Source organism: Porites lutea, chromosome 6 (genome assembly GCF_958299795.1).
Source record: "Porites lutea chromosome 6, jaPorLute2.1, whole genome shotgun sequence".
NCBI classification, from domain to species: Eukaryota; Metazoa; Cnidaria; class Anthozoa; order Scleractinia; family Poritidae; genus Porites; species Porites lutea.
Genome location: NC_133206.1, coordinates 3,760,985 through 3,777,938, shown reverse-complemented (window position 1 = coordinate 3,777,938; position 16,954 = coordinate 3,760,985). Strand labels below are relative to the sequence as shown.

The following is a 16,954-nucleotide window of genomic DNA, read 5'->3' as shown; positions in this document are numbered from 1 at the left end:
ATTCTTGATATCAACAATTTCGTTGAAAAACCGACCATAGCATTTGATGAAAAACGGGCGACGAAAATGACGTCCGCAGGTACTCATAGAGAGGCTTACCTCTTGTCATCGATCTGGTATGTGATTTGGCCAACCCCTCATTAAGCACGTTTGCCATTTATCTATAGAGCGGTTTTCACTTGACTGTCGTAAAACCAAAACCAAAGTAAATACACTAGCCAACCAAAGGGCGTAGTAAAACCAAAACCAAACCAATTCCTCAATTACTTTCGACAGTCAAGTGAAAACCGCTCTAGCAACAGTGAACTAAATCAAAATACTGTGTTATTTGAAATAACAAGTACTTTTTCTAATTGCCGTAACTTTTGTGTTTGTTTTTTATCCTTGCAACACCCTGATAAAAATTGTATATTATCAAAAAGTCATTGCGCAAATGTCAGTGGGCAATATAATATTTTGGAAACAACCTGCATATTTCATCTGTTTTCTGCGTCATTTGAATTTCATAACGTTAGCATTTAACACTGAATTATCAACAAAACTGGAAGTCCAGCTTATCTACCAGTAATTAAATTGGGCTTATTTCAATAGTGCAATCTTTGAAAATTTAATTAATTTCACTATTGTGAATGAACTTACTTTTTGCCACTCAAACCTGTAAAAAGAGTGACCTGGTATTTTCTTTTTGAAGGACATGAAAAAAAATTATTAGGCATTTGTGACAAAGAAATCAAAATGCAAACTTTTTATCACTGGTAACCGGGAAAAGGCAATTGCTTAAATGCTGACGGCTTTATCCCCATCTAAATAATTCATTTTCCCTGCTGAGGGCCTTTGTTTACTTTTATCATTATTATGGAAGGCAGCGCCAAAATATCAGATTATGCATTTTTCTGGTTATGATAGAAAATTTATTTAAAAAAAAAATGTAACTGTGATAATAATAAGGGTAAGCTCAAACGAGGGAGACGACGCAAAAAGAAGAAAATTCTGAAAACAGCATCGATAGTTACCGTACATCATGCCTACAATTTGGCGTGAATTCGTGGGATACACAACTGTTCATGGTTTTCGCCATGTATTTGAAAGTTCTTCACGGTTTTTTAGAGTGATCTGGCTTCTCCTGCTCTTGGGAGCTACCACCACCTACATAATTTTGGTGCAGGAAAGTGTGACCAAATACTTTTCCAATCCAGTAACTACTAGCTTCGAGGAGGTTATACCTAAGCTCGGGGAAGTAAAATTTCCTGCTGTTACCATTTGCAACTTGAATCGATTTGTTAAATCGAAAATCAACATGTTTGAAAACGATAAAGACTTCTACAAACTGAGTTTGAATCTATCAGCGTGTGAAAACATAAAAACGGTCAATGAAGACATGAGTTGTGGACAAGGATTACTGTGTGCGTACGAGTTGTTTGGATCACAAATTGCTGACAACTGCAACGAGACCATAAAGAAGCGTATTGTCAGCGTTTTAAATGAAACAGAGGTACCTATTTTCAATCCTGAAGAATTTTTCGAAGCCTACGGCCATGATTTCAGAGATATGTTTCTCCATTATTGTCGCTTTAAGGGCAAGGAAAACTGCACTGCAGACGATTTTTACCCAACGCTTTCCAGTAACGGTCGTTGTTTTACATTTAACTCGGGTAAAAATCAAACAAGGATTCGACGTACAATGAAGACGGGATCTTCCGGAGGTCTCAGTGTTATGATGGATGTTCAAACAAATGAAAACACGATCAGTGAATTTTCACGCGGGCTAAGAGTTATAGTTCATGACCAAAATACGTTTATCAACATAGACAAAGGATTCAATGTCTACCCAGGCTCACACACATTGGTTGGCTTGACTGTTACAAAGGTAATGTTAATCTTTGCTGGAAAATATAGCCTGTCAGTGATTATTTTTTGAAATTCAAAACTCAGAAAGGCTTTTTGGCATAAAAAATATACATCAGCCCTAGAAAGCACTTCTTATCAAACTGAAAATTCAGGAAAATCGTTTTACTGAGTATAAAATAGCATAATAACAATCCTCCTGTTTTACATTGTAGTTTTTATCCATTCACAAATAGAATCAACCTATACTGTCGTACAGAGAAGGACGAGAAGCGCGCGATGCTTTACAGTTAGTTTTGAGTGACTGATCAGGAATTTTTTTCCGCCATGCAATTGTCCTTAAAATGCCCCACTCAGTATTAGAGTTGTCAGTTATCATATAAAAGCTCAGTGATCAGTGATCAGGAAATGGGCATTGTTTTTTTCGCATGGGAAGACTGTTAGCTATTTTGCTTCATCGTTTGTAGATTAAAAAAAGTGGTCCTCATTCTCTAAACGAAGAATATTTGCCTATGCGCCAGAGTGATGTTCTATTCATTAAGCCCGAGCTAAAAGATCCAACATTTTAGCCGAACATAGTGCTAGAAGAGCATGTTTGACAGATAAGCCGTCTCTTTTAATTATCTCTGAATTAAATGGGTTTTGCATGTTTGATCTAAGTCAAACTATTTCCTACAACATGTTTTGTCACAACAAAGAAATTGCTTGATCGTCTGTCTGACAACATGGCAAGCTCAGGAGCGAAAAGAAATAAATCAGACACCTTCATGCTTAACAAAAACTACTAAACGACCTAAACGCTTAAAACTCGAAAATCGAGCGTGCATTCCGGCTATTCGGTCACAGCATTTTTCAGCGTCTTTAATTGCTCCTTCTACGTAAGAGGGAGCTTCGCCTTTAGGCTTGCTGGAGGCGGACAACTCAAAAGTACTTTTAATTAGGGAAGAACAAAGACACCTGCCGCCGATTTTCCAATTTTTTAGAACAAAGATTTAATTGCTGCCAAAAAACACGAAACCAGAAAATGCTAGGGGTCGATTTATTGGCATAAAATCAAGCAAATCAACTACGGAAATTATTGTAAACTTAGTGACACTCGTGCACCTGATTAAGGCAATGTTCGCACTATAAAAAAAAAAGCTTTTGCGCCGGCGCGAAATTCATACCAGATATGTAGGGCTTCTGTTCACACGTAAGAAAGCCGATTTCGGCGCGTTTTTTTGTAAGGGGGCAATGCTGCGCCAGGCTGATCTCGCAAGTTGAGAGTCACATATCGGATAGGCTCTGTGCCACTCTTTGGTGTAATGTGAACAGGTGTTAGGACCGTAGCGGAAGTGAGCAAGTATAAAAGAGGAGCGGAACCCGAAGTAGATATTCAGGAGAGAGGACTGGGATTTAGTTCACCAAATCTGTCGGTCATCCGGCACGTGAGCGTGGCGTGCGATGTGTGTTAACGACTTGTTCCAATTGTGAGCCGTTGCTTGTCAAGCTACACGGAGGGATATATAGCTTTTCGTGTCGGCAAGAAAAGCTATCCGATATAAAGTGAGCATAGCCTAAAGTGGTTCGAGAGTTCATAAGGCATAAGATGGTAAATATTTATGAAAGTTGATTGCACTAATGGTAACTTACAGGCTTCCAAATGATCCATTGCTTTCCTTCGGTGAAAATGGTGGAGAGGTCGTTTGACATCTGTGATGTCAGATCAATCTGGTGTCTTTATAAATCTTCAAGTAATCCGTGCATAAAAGCCTGCAACCCCACCCCCTCAAACCAACAATTCCGCAAATTTTTGCATTTTAAAACACGTCGTCAAAATTCTTTTCTTGAGGGTTTTTCTTACTTGACGAAACTGGGCCTCCTTGTGAGCTTTCTTTCAAGAAATATTTTTTTTAAACTTATGTTATAAATTGTAACTCTTTTTGACGTATACAGTATGTAATTTTGTAATGCTGCTTTACATTCAATGTGTCAACATTGTGTTTATATTTTTGTAGTATCAACGTCTCCCCTCTCCTTACAAGTCCAACTGCACTCAGCGTGTTCTTCCTCAAATCCCACGTTACACCAGGGACGGCTGCTTTTACCAGTGCCTTGCAAACACAACGGCAAAAATATGTGGATGTCGAATGATCGGGGTACCACGTGAGTACTCAGAGCAGTTTCCAACCATTCCTAGCCTGCGTTGCAACCATTTCCGTGCGGTTTCAGAGCAAAGAGCGTGGAGCAAGAGTCAAAGACCGTGAGAGTAAAAGAGCGGGGAGGGGGTGGAGAAGAAAGGAAGGAAACCCTGTTTCCTTCCTTTCCCTCTCCTCCCCCCTCTTTAATTTTTTGGCTCTCGTTCCATTTCTCGCGCGGCCAAAACCGAAATCCCATTCTTCGGTCTTTCTTTGCTCGGAAACCAAACGGAAACACTTGCTATGCAGGCTAAACCATTCCTAGCTGAGGAGAGCACACCTTGGGACTTATTGCGCACGCTAAGGAGGAATCGCGGCCATAAATATTGAAGTGGAATGATTATGAAACCCGTTGGACTCCTTAATATGTTTTTATTAGGCTTTTTGGACCTGACCGTGCACAACGTCCGATGACATTCCTATCATTTTCACCTTACTGACTAATGGCAACATCGCATTAATTTATTCAGTCACAATTTGTGAACGAAAAACAAAGGATTGTGCATGGTCAGGGAGCTTCCAACATAACCTACAGCACCGTTGCTTTCAATTTTGATGTTTACTGGCTTCTAACTATGGTATTGCCGAGCGGTTAACGCGCTGGAACTAATCCGTAGATCCTGAGTTCAATCCCTGCTTTTTATAACCCCCGGCTGAATTTGTTTTCGGTATTCCCGAGTTCAACGTCTTCGACCTCTCGGTCACGCTTGAAATACCCAACTCAGGTGTGCCTCCAGAAGGTTGGAATTTTTAACCTTATGGGTCACAATAAAAAATAAAAACAAAAAACAAAACTAAACAAAAAGGAAAGAAAAGGAAAAAAATAGCTTACTAGTAATTGTGTTGCCCCTAGAAAGTCAGTCTCCAACAGAAACTCATGCAGAGTCATCTTGCTCAGCATAAAATTAACTCAGGAAAGTAGTAGCTTTTTTCATCCATTTGGCTACTTTTTCAGATGTTCTCCACAGTCAAAAGCTAGAATTAACCTCTTTGTAAAGCTCTATAGACATTACCATAGGAAAAGGCAGCTTAGTAGATTTAGGATTTCATTGGCTTTAGAGTGAATGTTGAAGTGCTTCTTTAATAAATACTACTCTTTCGTGACTCAGGGGCGTAGCCAGGATTTTTCAAAGGGGGGGGGGGGGGGGGGTCACAGCAGGGACACGATCCGGGGATCGCCGACTATATATGGTTTATACCGCTGCTCTCCCTCGTGTATCAGCGGGCTCAGTAGTATTATCGCGGCATGAAGGCCCATATTAACTAAAGACAAGAGCCGTTGACGAAAATACTTTACAAGAAAACAAATTTTAAAAAAGTGGGCTTTTCAACAATGGCTTTTACGGCCAAGATATTGTCATGGCGTTTTCGCCACCTGAATATTGTAGGTTGTTTGCTCAAAAGAAGGCCTACCAGGGGGGGGGAGGGTCACGGGCACCCCGGGAACCCCCTAGCTACGCCCCTGTGACTTATATTTTAGTGACCTTATTTTGGGTTAAGCATAGGGCGTAAGAATCTGTTAGCCATAGCCACCCCTCCAGCAATTAAAGGTACGAAGGGGTTTTTAACTCGTAAGTAACTCTTTGGATTTAAACATTTTTGTTTTAGGGAAATAGGGGTTGAAAAGGATGGTAAAACTAAACTAATAAATGTAAACTAATTGTTGTCGATCTGTTGATATTTGGGGAAGAAAGGAAGGTTGGAAATGGTTTTAGTCTAAGAACAACTTTTCCTTTCACAGTTCCTTTAGATCTGCCTGTCTGCACATTCCAACAGCAGTACTGCGTGGAACAGACTGAAGGTAAATTTAAGTCTGCCATTCTAAATATGGGACGTGACTAAAATCATGTGATCATTCGGATAAACTATATTCGGTTTTTCTCTTGGTTTTCCTCATTCTTGCTTGTCGATGACTAATAGGATGATAGGAAGTGCGATTGCGGCATCAAAGCAAACGGGGAGTAAAGATTTGTCTAAATTGAAGGAAACATTGAAGTATTTGGTCTGTAAAAGTGAAGTGCTTTGCCTTTTTATAGCCGGACAAACTCAAGAGCCACTGACACGCGCACACCAACCCACGGTTCAAACCCACAGCCTCTCCAGTACCTAACGCGTGCGCTAAAAATTTTGAAATCTAGAAGCTCGGAAATGCAATTTTCAGCATTCTGAACATGAAAAAGAGTGCTGTTTACAATAATTTTTTTTTGACCACTGAACACGACATTTTTTGAAGAACCTAATACTGTTTTAGATTCATTAAGGTGCACTTTAAATACTTCTCTCGATCTCTCCATGACAGTTAATAATATCCGCTGTAGTAGTGAGTCTTACCCGTAATCAATCCAAACAAATAATATTATTATTAGCTATTATTCCTACCGGTTGACGAAGACTGGTTCCTTTCAAAGTTGTGGAAAAATCTCTTAAATACACTAATATTCATCTTAGACCTCACAATAGAACAATTGCACGATGACGTCATTTTTTTAACTTCAACTACCAGAATCCTCGACTTTGCTGTTTTCTTGAGCAAATTAAGGTTGTTTTTCTTTAATCCTCAGCGGGATTGACAAATTTAAGTAACAAAGCAAAACCGAAATGAAAAACCGCCAAAACCGCCATCGTGCAATTGTCCGATTACAATTTGAACAGATCGCGGGGAGAGGCATTACACTAACAGGCGGCGGTACGGACCGCCAGTGACCGGCTTTTATTGAAACCTCTGTAAAAATCGATACAGCTTTTAGAATTCAACTCCATAAAAATTTGCTACCATTTGAAGAATTGAACAAGATGGAATAAGCGCGATATAGTTTGAGGCAGCGCAAATTAACTTTTAAGTGACGTTTTCGTGTCCGTCGCTCTCGTTGTTGCTTAAGCTCCCTATAAATGAAAGATTAATGGAAGGAAAAATTGAGAGGAAGAAAGGAAGGAAGGAAGAACGAGAGAGAAGGAAGTATTATAAAGAAAGAAAAATGTTCAGTGAAACAAATCCCACTACAGCAGTAGTGTAGGTTTTTTCTTTTGTTCTTTTCAGGGTCACAGAATCCATTCACTTGTAACTGTAAGGCAGCATGCGAGGAGACTGAATACGCAAGTCAGGTGTCTTACTCCGAATTCCCGGATGATGGCGTCAGCAAGATATTAAAACACTTATTCGCTTATAACCGAAGTATGGAATATCAGAGGTGAAGCCAATTTTCCTTTGCGAACTTTTCTTTTCTTAGTTATCCCAAATCTTTTAGGGCTATTTTGAACTGTTGTTCTCACAAGTCGTTTTATTTGTTTGACTTACCTATCGCACAGTAAAGATTATGCTTGAATCTGTGACCAAATCTGCTTTCAGGAGAAATTTAGTTTTTCTTCAAGTCGGCTTCCAACATCAAGGATTCTTTTTACAAAGCGAAAAACCAAGTTACAAAATGGACAGCTTACTAGGTTAGTAACTTATATGAATTAAAGTGACGGGTTTAACCCTAGTGGTACAGCGAAATAAGATCATCAAATAGTCCAGTTTCGAGTTCACTATAACCGCTGAATAAAAGAGGTGAAGACACAGTTCTACAGGGCTTGCCTCCATCTGAAGTAAATATATTCACATATTCCAGCAAGAAGAAGACCTGTTTATTACTCTATCTATTGTGTATTTTCAAATTTCAGACACTTCTTGCCGGAATTTGTGAATGTTTTCTTTTTTGTCGAGGCTAACCGTTTATGAATGGATCGTTAATGTTGTTATTCAGGGGTAATTTTTTAATTCGAGAAAGGACCATTACAGACAGGGTCAGGATAGGATAGGGTTAGGGTTTAGGGGTTAGGGTTAGGGTTAGGGGTTAGGGTCAGTTCGTAGGAGGGGAGTTTCAGCAGTTGACCCTTGTCTACCTTACTTCCCTATCAAGTATAAAAGGCGAAGTAAACAATACACGATGCTATTCATATAGAGTAGTGACCGTCGACCTTGGTGGCGTGATATTTGTTTCACTGTTTTTTTTTTGTTTTTTTTTTTGCGGATAAGACCGACATTAAGCCCGTGATTCTCCTAGCTGTTGTGCATGGTGTTCCAGCAAAGATTAGAGATTATAGTAGTTCGTACGGGTGGAGGGGATGAGAAAGGATTACTGTTCGATACCGACTTATTTTAAATCGCTTTATTTTGCTCTGTTTCAGGTGACATTGGTGGCAACATGGGTCTCTTCTTGGGCTGCAGCTTATTGACTTTGTTTGAGTTTGTAGATTTGCTTTGGAATCTCTTAACATTCCGAGTAAACAGAGTTAAACATGTTAAAGGCAAACCACAATGTAACTCTGACTCGGGAACACTGTGAATGTGATGAAATACCATTCCTGATAAGGCATTGACTGAAAATCGTTGACTAAACGCTGGGACAAAAAGTACTGAGAAGACGGGAAATTAGAGGGCGAAGCAAAAAATGGAAAACAAGAGGGGGCCTTTGTTACCAAGCCCTATACTTATTTTAGCTTGGACAATTCCCATCAAGCAAAGGGGGTTTCTTTTTGGTTCAACTTTTCATCAAGTGTTTATCCTTTAAACAGACCTTTAAGCCATATAACGACATCCATATAACAAAACCTTTTTAAGTAAATCTACTAAAAGTAGCTTTGAAATAATGAATACATAAAAATCTTAATAGATACACCAATTAGAATAGCCATTCCGAGGAAACTGATAACCGAAGTAGTAAACATTTTGTAAATGGCCTCGTTTTTGGCACGTAATAAAAAAGAAAAAACGTTTCTGTCTCAACCAGTCCAGGTATTAGTAAAGCATAGTTCACCAATCAACTTGGCTTTATTGTAGAATCAAGTATTGCTACTAAAAGGACTTATATTCCTCAGTTATCGCGTCTATCACCAGGAACTTCCCTTCTATTAATTATTTTCCCTCTCGTGACATTTATTTTGTTTTATTTTTTTCGGCCTTTATTGACCTTCGACATTTTTCCACGTACGTACGTGCGTACAATTAGCTGCACCCTTAGTTTCTTGTCTCATTTGAAGACGACAACGTTTGCATTTATTGCTGAACTGTCAATAAAACTGGAAGTTTTAAGCATGTCTACTTATAACTATTGAATTTGGCTTACTCCTATAGTGCAAACTTTAATGATTACACATTCACTTTAATTTGTGAATCAACTTACTTTTAAAAAATGCTGCTTTTTGGGACAAAGAAATCTATCAAAATGAAAAATTTTCTTGCTGTTACACCTGAAAAGACAATTCCTGAAATCGCTATTGGCTTTAATTCATCCCTAAATAATTCATTGTCTCTGCTGTGTGCTTTTATTAATTATTCATTGTGGAAGGAAGTGCCAAATCGTATTTACCTTTTCCTAGTTATGATGGAAAATTTATTTTAAAGAATTGGGGTAAGATCGTGATACCTTAACTTAAAGACAGTTTAAAAGTTTAAAAATAGCGACGATATTTGCGGGACATCATGCCTACAATTTGGCGTGAATTCGTGGGAAATACGACTGTTCATGGTTTTCGCCATGTATTTGAAAGTTCTTCCCGATTTTGTCGCGTGATATGGCTTCTCTTGCTTTTAGGAGCTACCACTTCCTATGTATTTTTCGTGCGACGAAGTGTAGCCAAATATTTATCGAACCCAGTAGCTACTAACTTCGAAAAGGTTGTACCTAATCTTGGAGAAAGAAAATTTCCTGCTGTTACCATTTGCAACTTGAATCGATTTGTTAAATCGAAAATCGACATGTTTGAAAACGATGAAGACTTCTACCAACTCGGTTTGAATCTTTCGGCGTGTGAAAAGATAAAAACGGTCAATAAAGACATGAGTTGTGGACAAGGATTACTGTGCGCGTACGAGTTTTATGGATCGGAAATTGTGGACAACTGCAACGACGCCATAAGGCAGCGTATAATCAGCGCTTTAAATGAAACAAAGGAACCTGTTTTTAATCCTGAAGATTTTTTCAAAGCCTACGGACATGATTTTAGAGATATGTTTCTCCATTATTGTCGCTTTAAGGGCAAGGAAAACTGTACTGCAGAAGACTTTTATCCTTCGCTCTCCAGCAACGGTCGTTGCTTCACATTTAACTCGGGTAAAAACCAAACCGATATTCGTGGAACATTAAGAGCGGGATCTTCTGGAGGCCTTAGCGTCATGATGGACGTTCAAGCAAATGACAACACGATCAGTGAATTTTCACGCGGGCTAAGAATTATGGTTCATGATCAAAATACGTTTATCAACATAGACAAAGGATTCAATGTCTATCCTGGCTCGCACACTTTGGTACGCGTGACCGCTACAAAGGTAATATTTATCAAATCGTGCAAAACCCTTTGACCAAAGCAAGTGCGTTTTCTCCGTTATTTTAAGTTATTTTTTTTAGACTCAAAATGCAAATTGCTGGACGGTTTTGTAACAGGAAATGATAAACAGCATCATTGAAAAAAGAGCTTTTCAGTAGCTGTCGTACAAATTCCCACAGTTCCAGACTCTATCTACGGTCGGACATAAACCAACAACTGTCTTTCCCAACCTCGTTCCCAGGGTTCTCTCCTACCCGTCCCTACGGAGCGACGGGTAGGAGATAGAACCTGGGAACGAGGTTGCAGTATTTCCCTTGGCTTGGACATTTTATGCCTAATCTTTGGGCAGAAAGAAACAAACAACGGAAGAAAAGAAGGAAAGAAGGAGGGAAGGAAGAAGAAGAATTCTGCAAAGTATTGAGTTTCTTCGTCCCCTCTGGTGAGAAAACACCAAGTTATTAAAAAGGTGTTTGGGGCTCTTTCACGAAAGGGCTTTTCAAGAAGCGTACTGCGAAGCCGTAGGACCCACTTCAATTCCCTTTTTGCTCCAGATCACTAGATTTTGATATGACAAGACAAGAAACGTTTATTTGGAGTCTTTGCAATACTGCTAGTTTACAATTAATCTTTTAATGCTGATGTTTTTATATTTATTCTAGTATCAACGTCTTCCCTCACCATACAAGTCGAACTGCACGCAACGTGTTCTTCCTAAAATTCAACGTTACACAAGGGACGGCTGCTTCTACCAGTGCCTTGCAAACATGACCGCAGAAATGTGTGGATGCCGAATGCTCGGGATACCACGTGAGTACTAGCCTGTTCCAGGCTTTCAGATAGTGGGGAAGACGCCAAAGAAAAGGCACGCCCCAGTTTCCTCTCGTTTTATTTTTGTGTTTGCGCTTTCTCAATTCAGCGGACCCGACTATCTCGGAGCCTGGAACAGGCTACGTCAGTACTTACAGTTTTCGCCTATTCCCGGATGACCAGCTCAAGTTTCAATGTACAAAAACTCGACAGTTTAAGTCATCAGTTGTAAAGTATAGAAACGGTTGTATAACAAGAGTCAGTTATTTGCGGCGCGTTAACGTTCATTTGAATGTTCACATGCACACACACAGTCTCAGAAGCTAAACGTGGTAGACTATTATCAAAGGAAATGTAGAGAAGTGTAGGCTTTAATTTATTTAGCGACATTTTAGGAATTTCTTCCATGCATACAATGAGAACCACTTTTTACAGCATAACAAAGAACTTGTCACTAGTTTTCATGATTTGAATAGTAAGATTCCATGGTGTAAATCACTCAGATAAAGGCTTGAAATACTTTTCATTAAAAGTACTTCAGTGAACTACCCTCTATAAGATTCATTCAAGGCCTAAACTGGCTCAAGTTATGTCTGTTTTTACAATAACTGAGTGATTTCTCGGGTCCGGATTGGTCAAGAGCTATGGTTGATAAGAGTACAGACCATGGAAACAACGTGATGAAGGCGCAATTTGTTTTTCTCTTTCTCTCTCGCGCAATTTTCCGAGAAACTTCAACGGAATTGGACGTCAAATTAATCGGTCAAAGTTATTGTAAAAAACAAAAACAAAACAAATCGACAACAATTTTCCAACAATTTTTATGTTATCGACAACAGAAATGTCGTCAGAATGTTCAAAACTCAAACATTTTGACGTCATTTCCATGATCGATAACAGTATCCAGACCATGGAAAATTGCTGTCGATTTGTTAATTTTGGGAAAACAGGAAGGTTGGAAATGGTTTTAGACTAAAGAAATAACTTTTCCTTCCACAGTCCCTTTAGATTTGCCTATCTGCACATTTCAACATCAATACTGTGTGGAACAGAGTGAAGGTAAGAATTTTAATCGTACCGCTCTTAATAATGCACTTTGGCCGTTTTCACACTAGAGACGGATTATACGTCTGAGACGGATAATGCATCTTCTAAATCCTTCACAATCGACGGAAAAACAGATGGATAAAGTCAGACGGATTGTCCATTCAGACCGTTCCGTTTTCAAACTAAGACGTATTATCTGTCTGACACGAATTATCCAACGGATAAGCCTTCTCTGACGGATAATCCGTCTCTAGTGTGAATACGGTCATTAGTATGTATACACACTCAGTGATCCTCTGGCGCTTTAAACAATCTGATTGATCCACCATCTCGGAATATTTAAGCAATACATCAAACTTTCGAAAGTGTGGTCTATTGCTTTTATAAAATAACTTTAAAGTTTTCTGTGAGTCTTCCGGCACAATAAACCATAGGTTTTTAACCAATCAGAACTCGCGTACGAGTACTATTTTAGTTATTTTATAAAACGTCATATTCACCGATATTCACCGCCACTGTGCGGCTCGGTAAATATGTAGAACTATTCACTTCGATTTCAAAGAAAGAAAGAAATCTAAGAGATAAAAAATGAGTTTTCGTTTTTGTCAGTTGTCACCCCAATTAAGTTAATACAATCACTGAAGTTAGAAATAAGAAAGAATATAAATGTATATAAAACATCAAACTAACTTAAGATATCCGTGATGTGGACCTTAGGGAAAAAAATTAAATTAGGGACTTTAAGATGCGAGGAAGGCGACGGCAGGTAAAACGTTGCTTAAAAATTGAATTTGCGGCTTTTCAATCTTCATCGCGATTATTCCATCTCGCTTACTTTGTCGAATGTACGCGAACTCTCCTGGAGTTGAATTTTTTTTTTCTTATCCCAGTTAAGAAATAGAAAGAAAATTTTGTCGTTGCTTGTTTACGTCCTCTATAAAACATGAAATTAGGCATTTTCACGTCGTGGTCGTGCAAAAAAGGCAGAGAAAGGTACAAGAAAGTGTGATGCACGTGCAAAGTGATTTTGATATCCCTGCTTTTAACACTATTAACTATGGAAAACATTCTCTAGGATATCAAGGAACTCATCTATGGTCGAAACTAGATAATAAATTGAAAGGATCCTCGAATATTGAATCTTTAAAAAAGAACGTTAGGAAAAAAGACCTAACGTCACTCTTAAAAAGCAATAACTGCTGTAACTTTTGCAGTTCTTAGAGACTACCTCTAATAAACCTATTTTACAATTTACGCGCTACATATTTTCATTGTATATGCAAACAACAGGATTTAGAGCGCTGTTGTAAATGTTTTGGCGTTCAATAAGTTCAAAAGTACTCACAAGTGTTCTTTTCATCAGTGGTATAGAATTCTTACTTTAGCAAGTTGCCGTAAAATTCCGAAAATAATTCCCGGGGCTTATATTTTTCAAAGGCCCTTTTTGAGGGGCTTATTTGTGGAGGGGCTTATATTCGGAGGGGCTTATCTGCGGAGGGAAATTTGCGTTTCAAAATCGATAGGGCTAGCCTTACAGTTGGAAGTAAATTTAAAGTTTTTGCTTTGTTTTACTTTGTATTTGAGGACAATTTTCCAAGTACAAGCCCCCGGGGGGGCTTATATTTGGAGGGGCGTATTTCCGGAATTTTACGGTACGTTGTTGGAGTCAATTTTGTAGACCCGTATTTGCTAGCGAAAATTTGCCTTTCTTTAAGCGCGAACTAAATTAACGTAATCGGTAAAGTTGCATTTAAAACCGTGATGTAGTGCCACTTTTTTGATGGAGGTTTTTCTATATTCTGTTGTGTTGGTTACTTGTGTTCTTTTTAGAGTCAAAGAATCCTTTCACTTGTTATTGTGAAGCGGCATGCGAGGAAATTGAATACACAAGTCAAATTTCTTACTCTGAATTCCCGGATGATGGCGTTGGCAAGATATTGAAACACCTATTTGCTTATAATCAGACCATGGAATATCAGAGGTAAAATTAAACAATTTTTCCCTGCTTTATTTTTCGTCATTGCAGCAGCTCTTCTCGGGTTATTCTCATTTACCAATGCTTGCTCGAATAAAATTTACGTATATATCAATGTGACACATCCGTACGAACTCTACTTTCAGGAGAAATTTAGTTTTTCTTCAAGTCGGCTTTCAAGTTCAAGGATACATGTTACAAACAGAAAAACCTAGTTACGAAGTGAGCAGCTTACTAGGTTAGTAATTAATTTATAATGTGTAAGTGTTAATTGAACCTTGGTTTTTCTATTCATATGATATCCAACCTTCGCAGAGCAGAGGTCGCTTACGTCCAGTATGTGAAACACGCCAGCGTAAACATTTACTGCTTTTGGATAATTTTTGAACCACCGTTTCCGTTTCATTTCCATTTCCATTTCTTATATAGCGAATCAGATCTTTCTGAGCCGGAAGTCGCGTTCCTTTTGTCCAGCGGACGGATAGGAGGTCGCTTTCGGGTTGAAACCCTGGCGGTACCGCAAATAGCTGGCTTTGGATTCAGCCTTGTCTCAGGTCATCATGATCGATTCATTTTCTTAGCAACCGTATTTGGCCTTGTTTACTTTCATCTTTCTCACACTACTGAAAAGATTAGGGACCGTAGAATCTGGTTGCATGATCTTTTTTTAACTGTTAAGTCACGTCAAGTCAACCTTTATTCATGTAGGGTGGCCCTATCAGCACTTGGCCGATATATCCAGATGTCCTGCGTAAATTGACTATAAAATAAAAATTTGAATATGTACCGCCGGGACTTTAAAATAGCCAATAAAAGGACCGCTTCAGTAAAAATCAGAGTGAACCACACTTATTATAAATTCGAGAAGAATGTGAGTATGAGCAAGTATGATTGTGTGGAAACGTCGACCGATTTGAGCCACAGTGTGCAAGCTGTTGAATTGTGGTGTGGTGAAGCTTCTTATTGAGACTATTCTGTGTGGGTACAATAAGGGAAGGGAAAGAATCATTCTTCAAAACTTTGTTGATGAATTTTTGAAGTTCCCATCTTACTGTAAAATATTTTTTAATATATATTTTTGTTTAAGGTGACATTGGCGGAAACATGGGTCTCTTCTTGGGCTGTAGTTTATTGACTTTGTTTGAATTTGTTCATTTGCTTTGGAATTTCTTAACATTCCGAGCGAACAGAGTTAAACATGTTAAGGGCAAACCGCAGTGTAACTCTGACTCGGGAGAAGTATGAGATATCAATTCTGATCAAGTAAAAATAGTTCGCTGCACGTTTATCCAAACCTAAAATAGAGGACAAAAACCAATTTGGTGACATGCAAAACAAGGTCATCAGCAAAAAAAAAACTAATTAATGCACGCTGCTTCGATCGTCTATTAGCAAGAAATGGCTATTTTATTCTATTCTCCTGAAAGTTATTGTTAATTTAAATAAAAATCTTTTTTTCAGCATTATTACGGTGGAATCTCGATAGAAAGGGGAACTGGCAAGACATATAATAGAAAAACTGAATATTTTCGTTACATCGACGTCTTTTCCATATATTTTATGGGGCGAAGCCTATTGTTCGTTATTCAGAGGACTTGTTTTCATCGAGGCTCCACTGTAGCTTTTAAGCGGGAAGCGCTGCTATTCTCCCTCTATTCCTTAATATTTCTGTATTTTTAACCTATCGCTGTTGCTTTTCCGTCGTTGACTTGTTCCCCTATCGACTGGTTCTTTCTCTAATAATCGCCGTGTAACAGTGAATTGAATCAGTGTCCTGTTTCAAATAGCGGAGCCCTAAAGCAATAGCTTAATATGTTGCTTTTGTCCCTGGCTAACTCTATACATTAGGCAACAACAAATCATAGAACGCGTAGAATTAAGTGAGTTACATACGTGCAGCTTTTTCGAGAAAGGTTGTCGGAGAAAATGTGCACGCGACCGTGATCCCGAAAGGTAATATGGGATTTGGTCGATACACGGTTTCTGACGACTGTAGCGGTCGAACTTACTTTTGTTGCTTTCCATTAGCACTTGCAAACACATTTTCATGGCCTTTCGTGCCAGTTCTTTCAAATTTCTCTGAAGAACAGTGAACTCAAAACCACCCACAATGCCTTTCGGGATTGTCGGGTGCACTTTTTCCGACAACCTTTTTCTCGAAAAAGCTGCTTACTGTATAAATGAGGTCATAAACATAACAGCATGAGTGTAAAGGGCATCAATAGAGCGTAAATAAATCGTTTGCATAAAAAAAGAGTTCAGCTCCCACTGGATTTTGTTTGGAACAATAACATAGCAGCCGTTTCATTGGTTTGGAACTCCATTGGCCCCAGTGACGACCTGTGAAAACACTTTATTTGCACTCTGTATGATGATGATACGCTTCGCAACAACTTTTTTGATGAAGTCATTAACAAATATAACCTTTTTAACGATTTAGATGTAAAATGAAAAATTTTGTTCCTATTTAACAGTATTGATTCATTTATTTTTAAATCAGTTGCTGCTGTTATTTTTGAGGTTATGAATTCTAGACACTAGCTATCATGTAATTTCAAAAGAAACCAATTAATTCTAAACTGCTTTTTAGGGACCGGTCATTATTTATCACCTGGGGGGGGGGGGGGGGGGGGTCGGAGGATTTTGGGGGGATCACTTGATTTTTAGGAGAACAGAGGGGGGGATCAGTCGTAACTGAGAGCCCCAAAAGGGGCGGGGGGTCACTGAAAATTTTGGAAGGATTCAGAGGGGGGACCACTCAAATCTGCTTGAACAATGCCAGTTTGAAAGCATACAA

The 16,954-nt window shown here is 38.8% G+C and overlaps 2 protein-coding genes across 2 annotated transcripts; both read left to right on the top strand.

Moving 5' to 3' along the window:
• The first annotated feature begins 973 nt into the window (after nucleotides 1–973).
• On the top strand, nucleotides 974–8,436 carry LOC140941760 (acid-sensing ion channel 1-like). Its single transcript, XM_073390777.1, has 6 exons — nucleotides 974–1,867; nucleotides 3,843–3,990; nucleotides 5,764–5,823; nucleotides 7,060–7,210; nucleotides 7,369–7,460; nucleotides 8,190–8,436. The coding sequence occupies exons 1-6, from the start codon at nucleotides 1,022–1,024 to the stop codon at nucleotides 8,345–8,347; spliced, it is 1,455 nt and encodes a 484-aa protein (XP_073246878.1). The 5' UTR covers nucleotides 974–1,021; the 3' UTR covers nucleotides 8,348–8,436.
• Nucleotides 8,437–9,381: 945 nt separating this feature from the next.
• LOC140941759 (acid-sensing ion channel 1-like) lies at nucleotides 9,382–15,509 on the top strand. Its single transcript, XM_073390776.1, has 6 exons — nucleotides 9,382–10,329; nucleotides 10,988–11,135; nucleotides 12,135–12,194; nucleotides 14,013–14,163; nucleotides 14,304–14,395; nucleotides 15,245–15,509. The coding sequence occupies exons 1-6, from the start codon at nucleotides 9,484–9,486 to the stop codon at nucleotides 15,400–15,402; spliced, it is 1,455 nt and encodes a 484-aa protein (XP_073246877.1). The 5' UTR covers nucleotides 9,382–9,483; the 3' UTR covers nucleotides 15,403–15,509.
• Nucleotides 15,510–16,954: the final 1,445 nt, after the last annotated feature.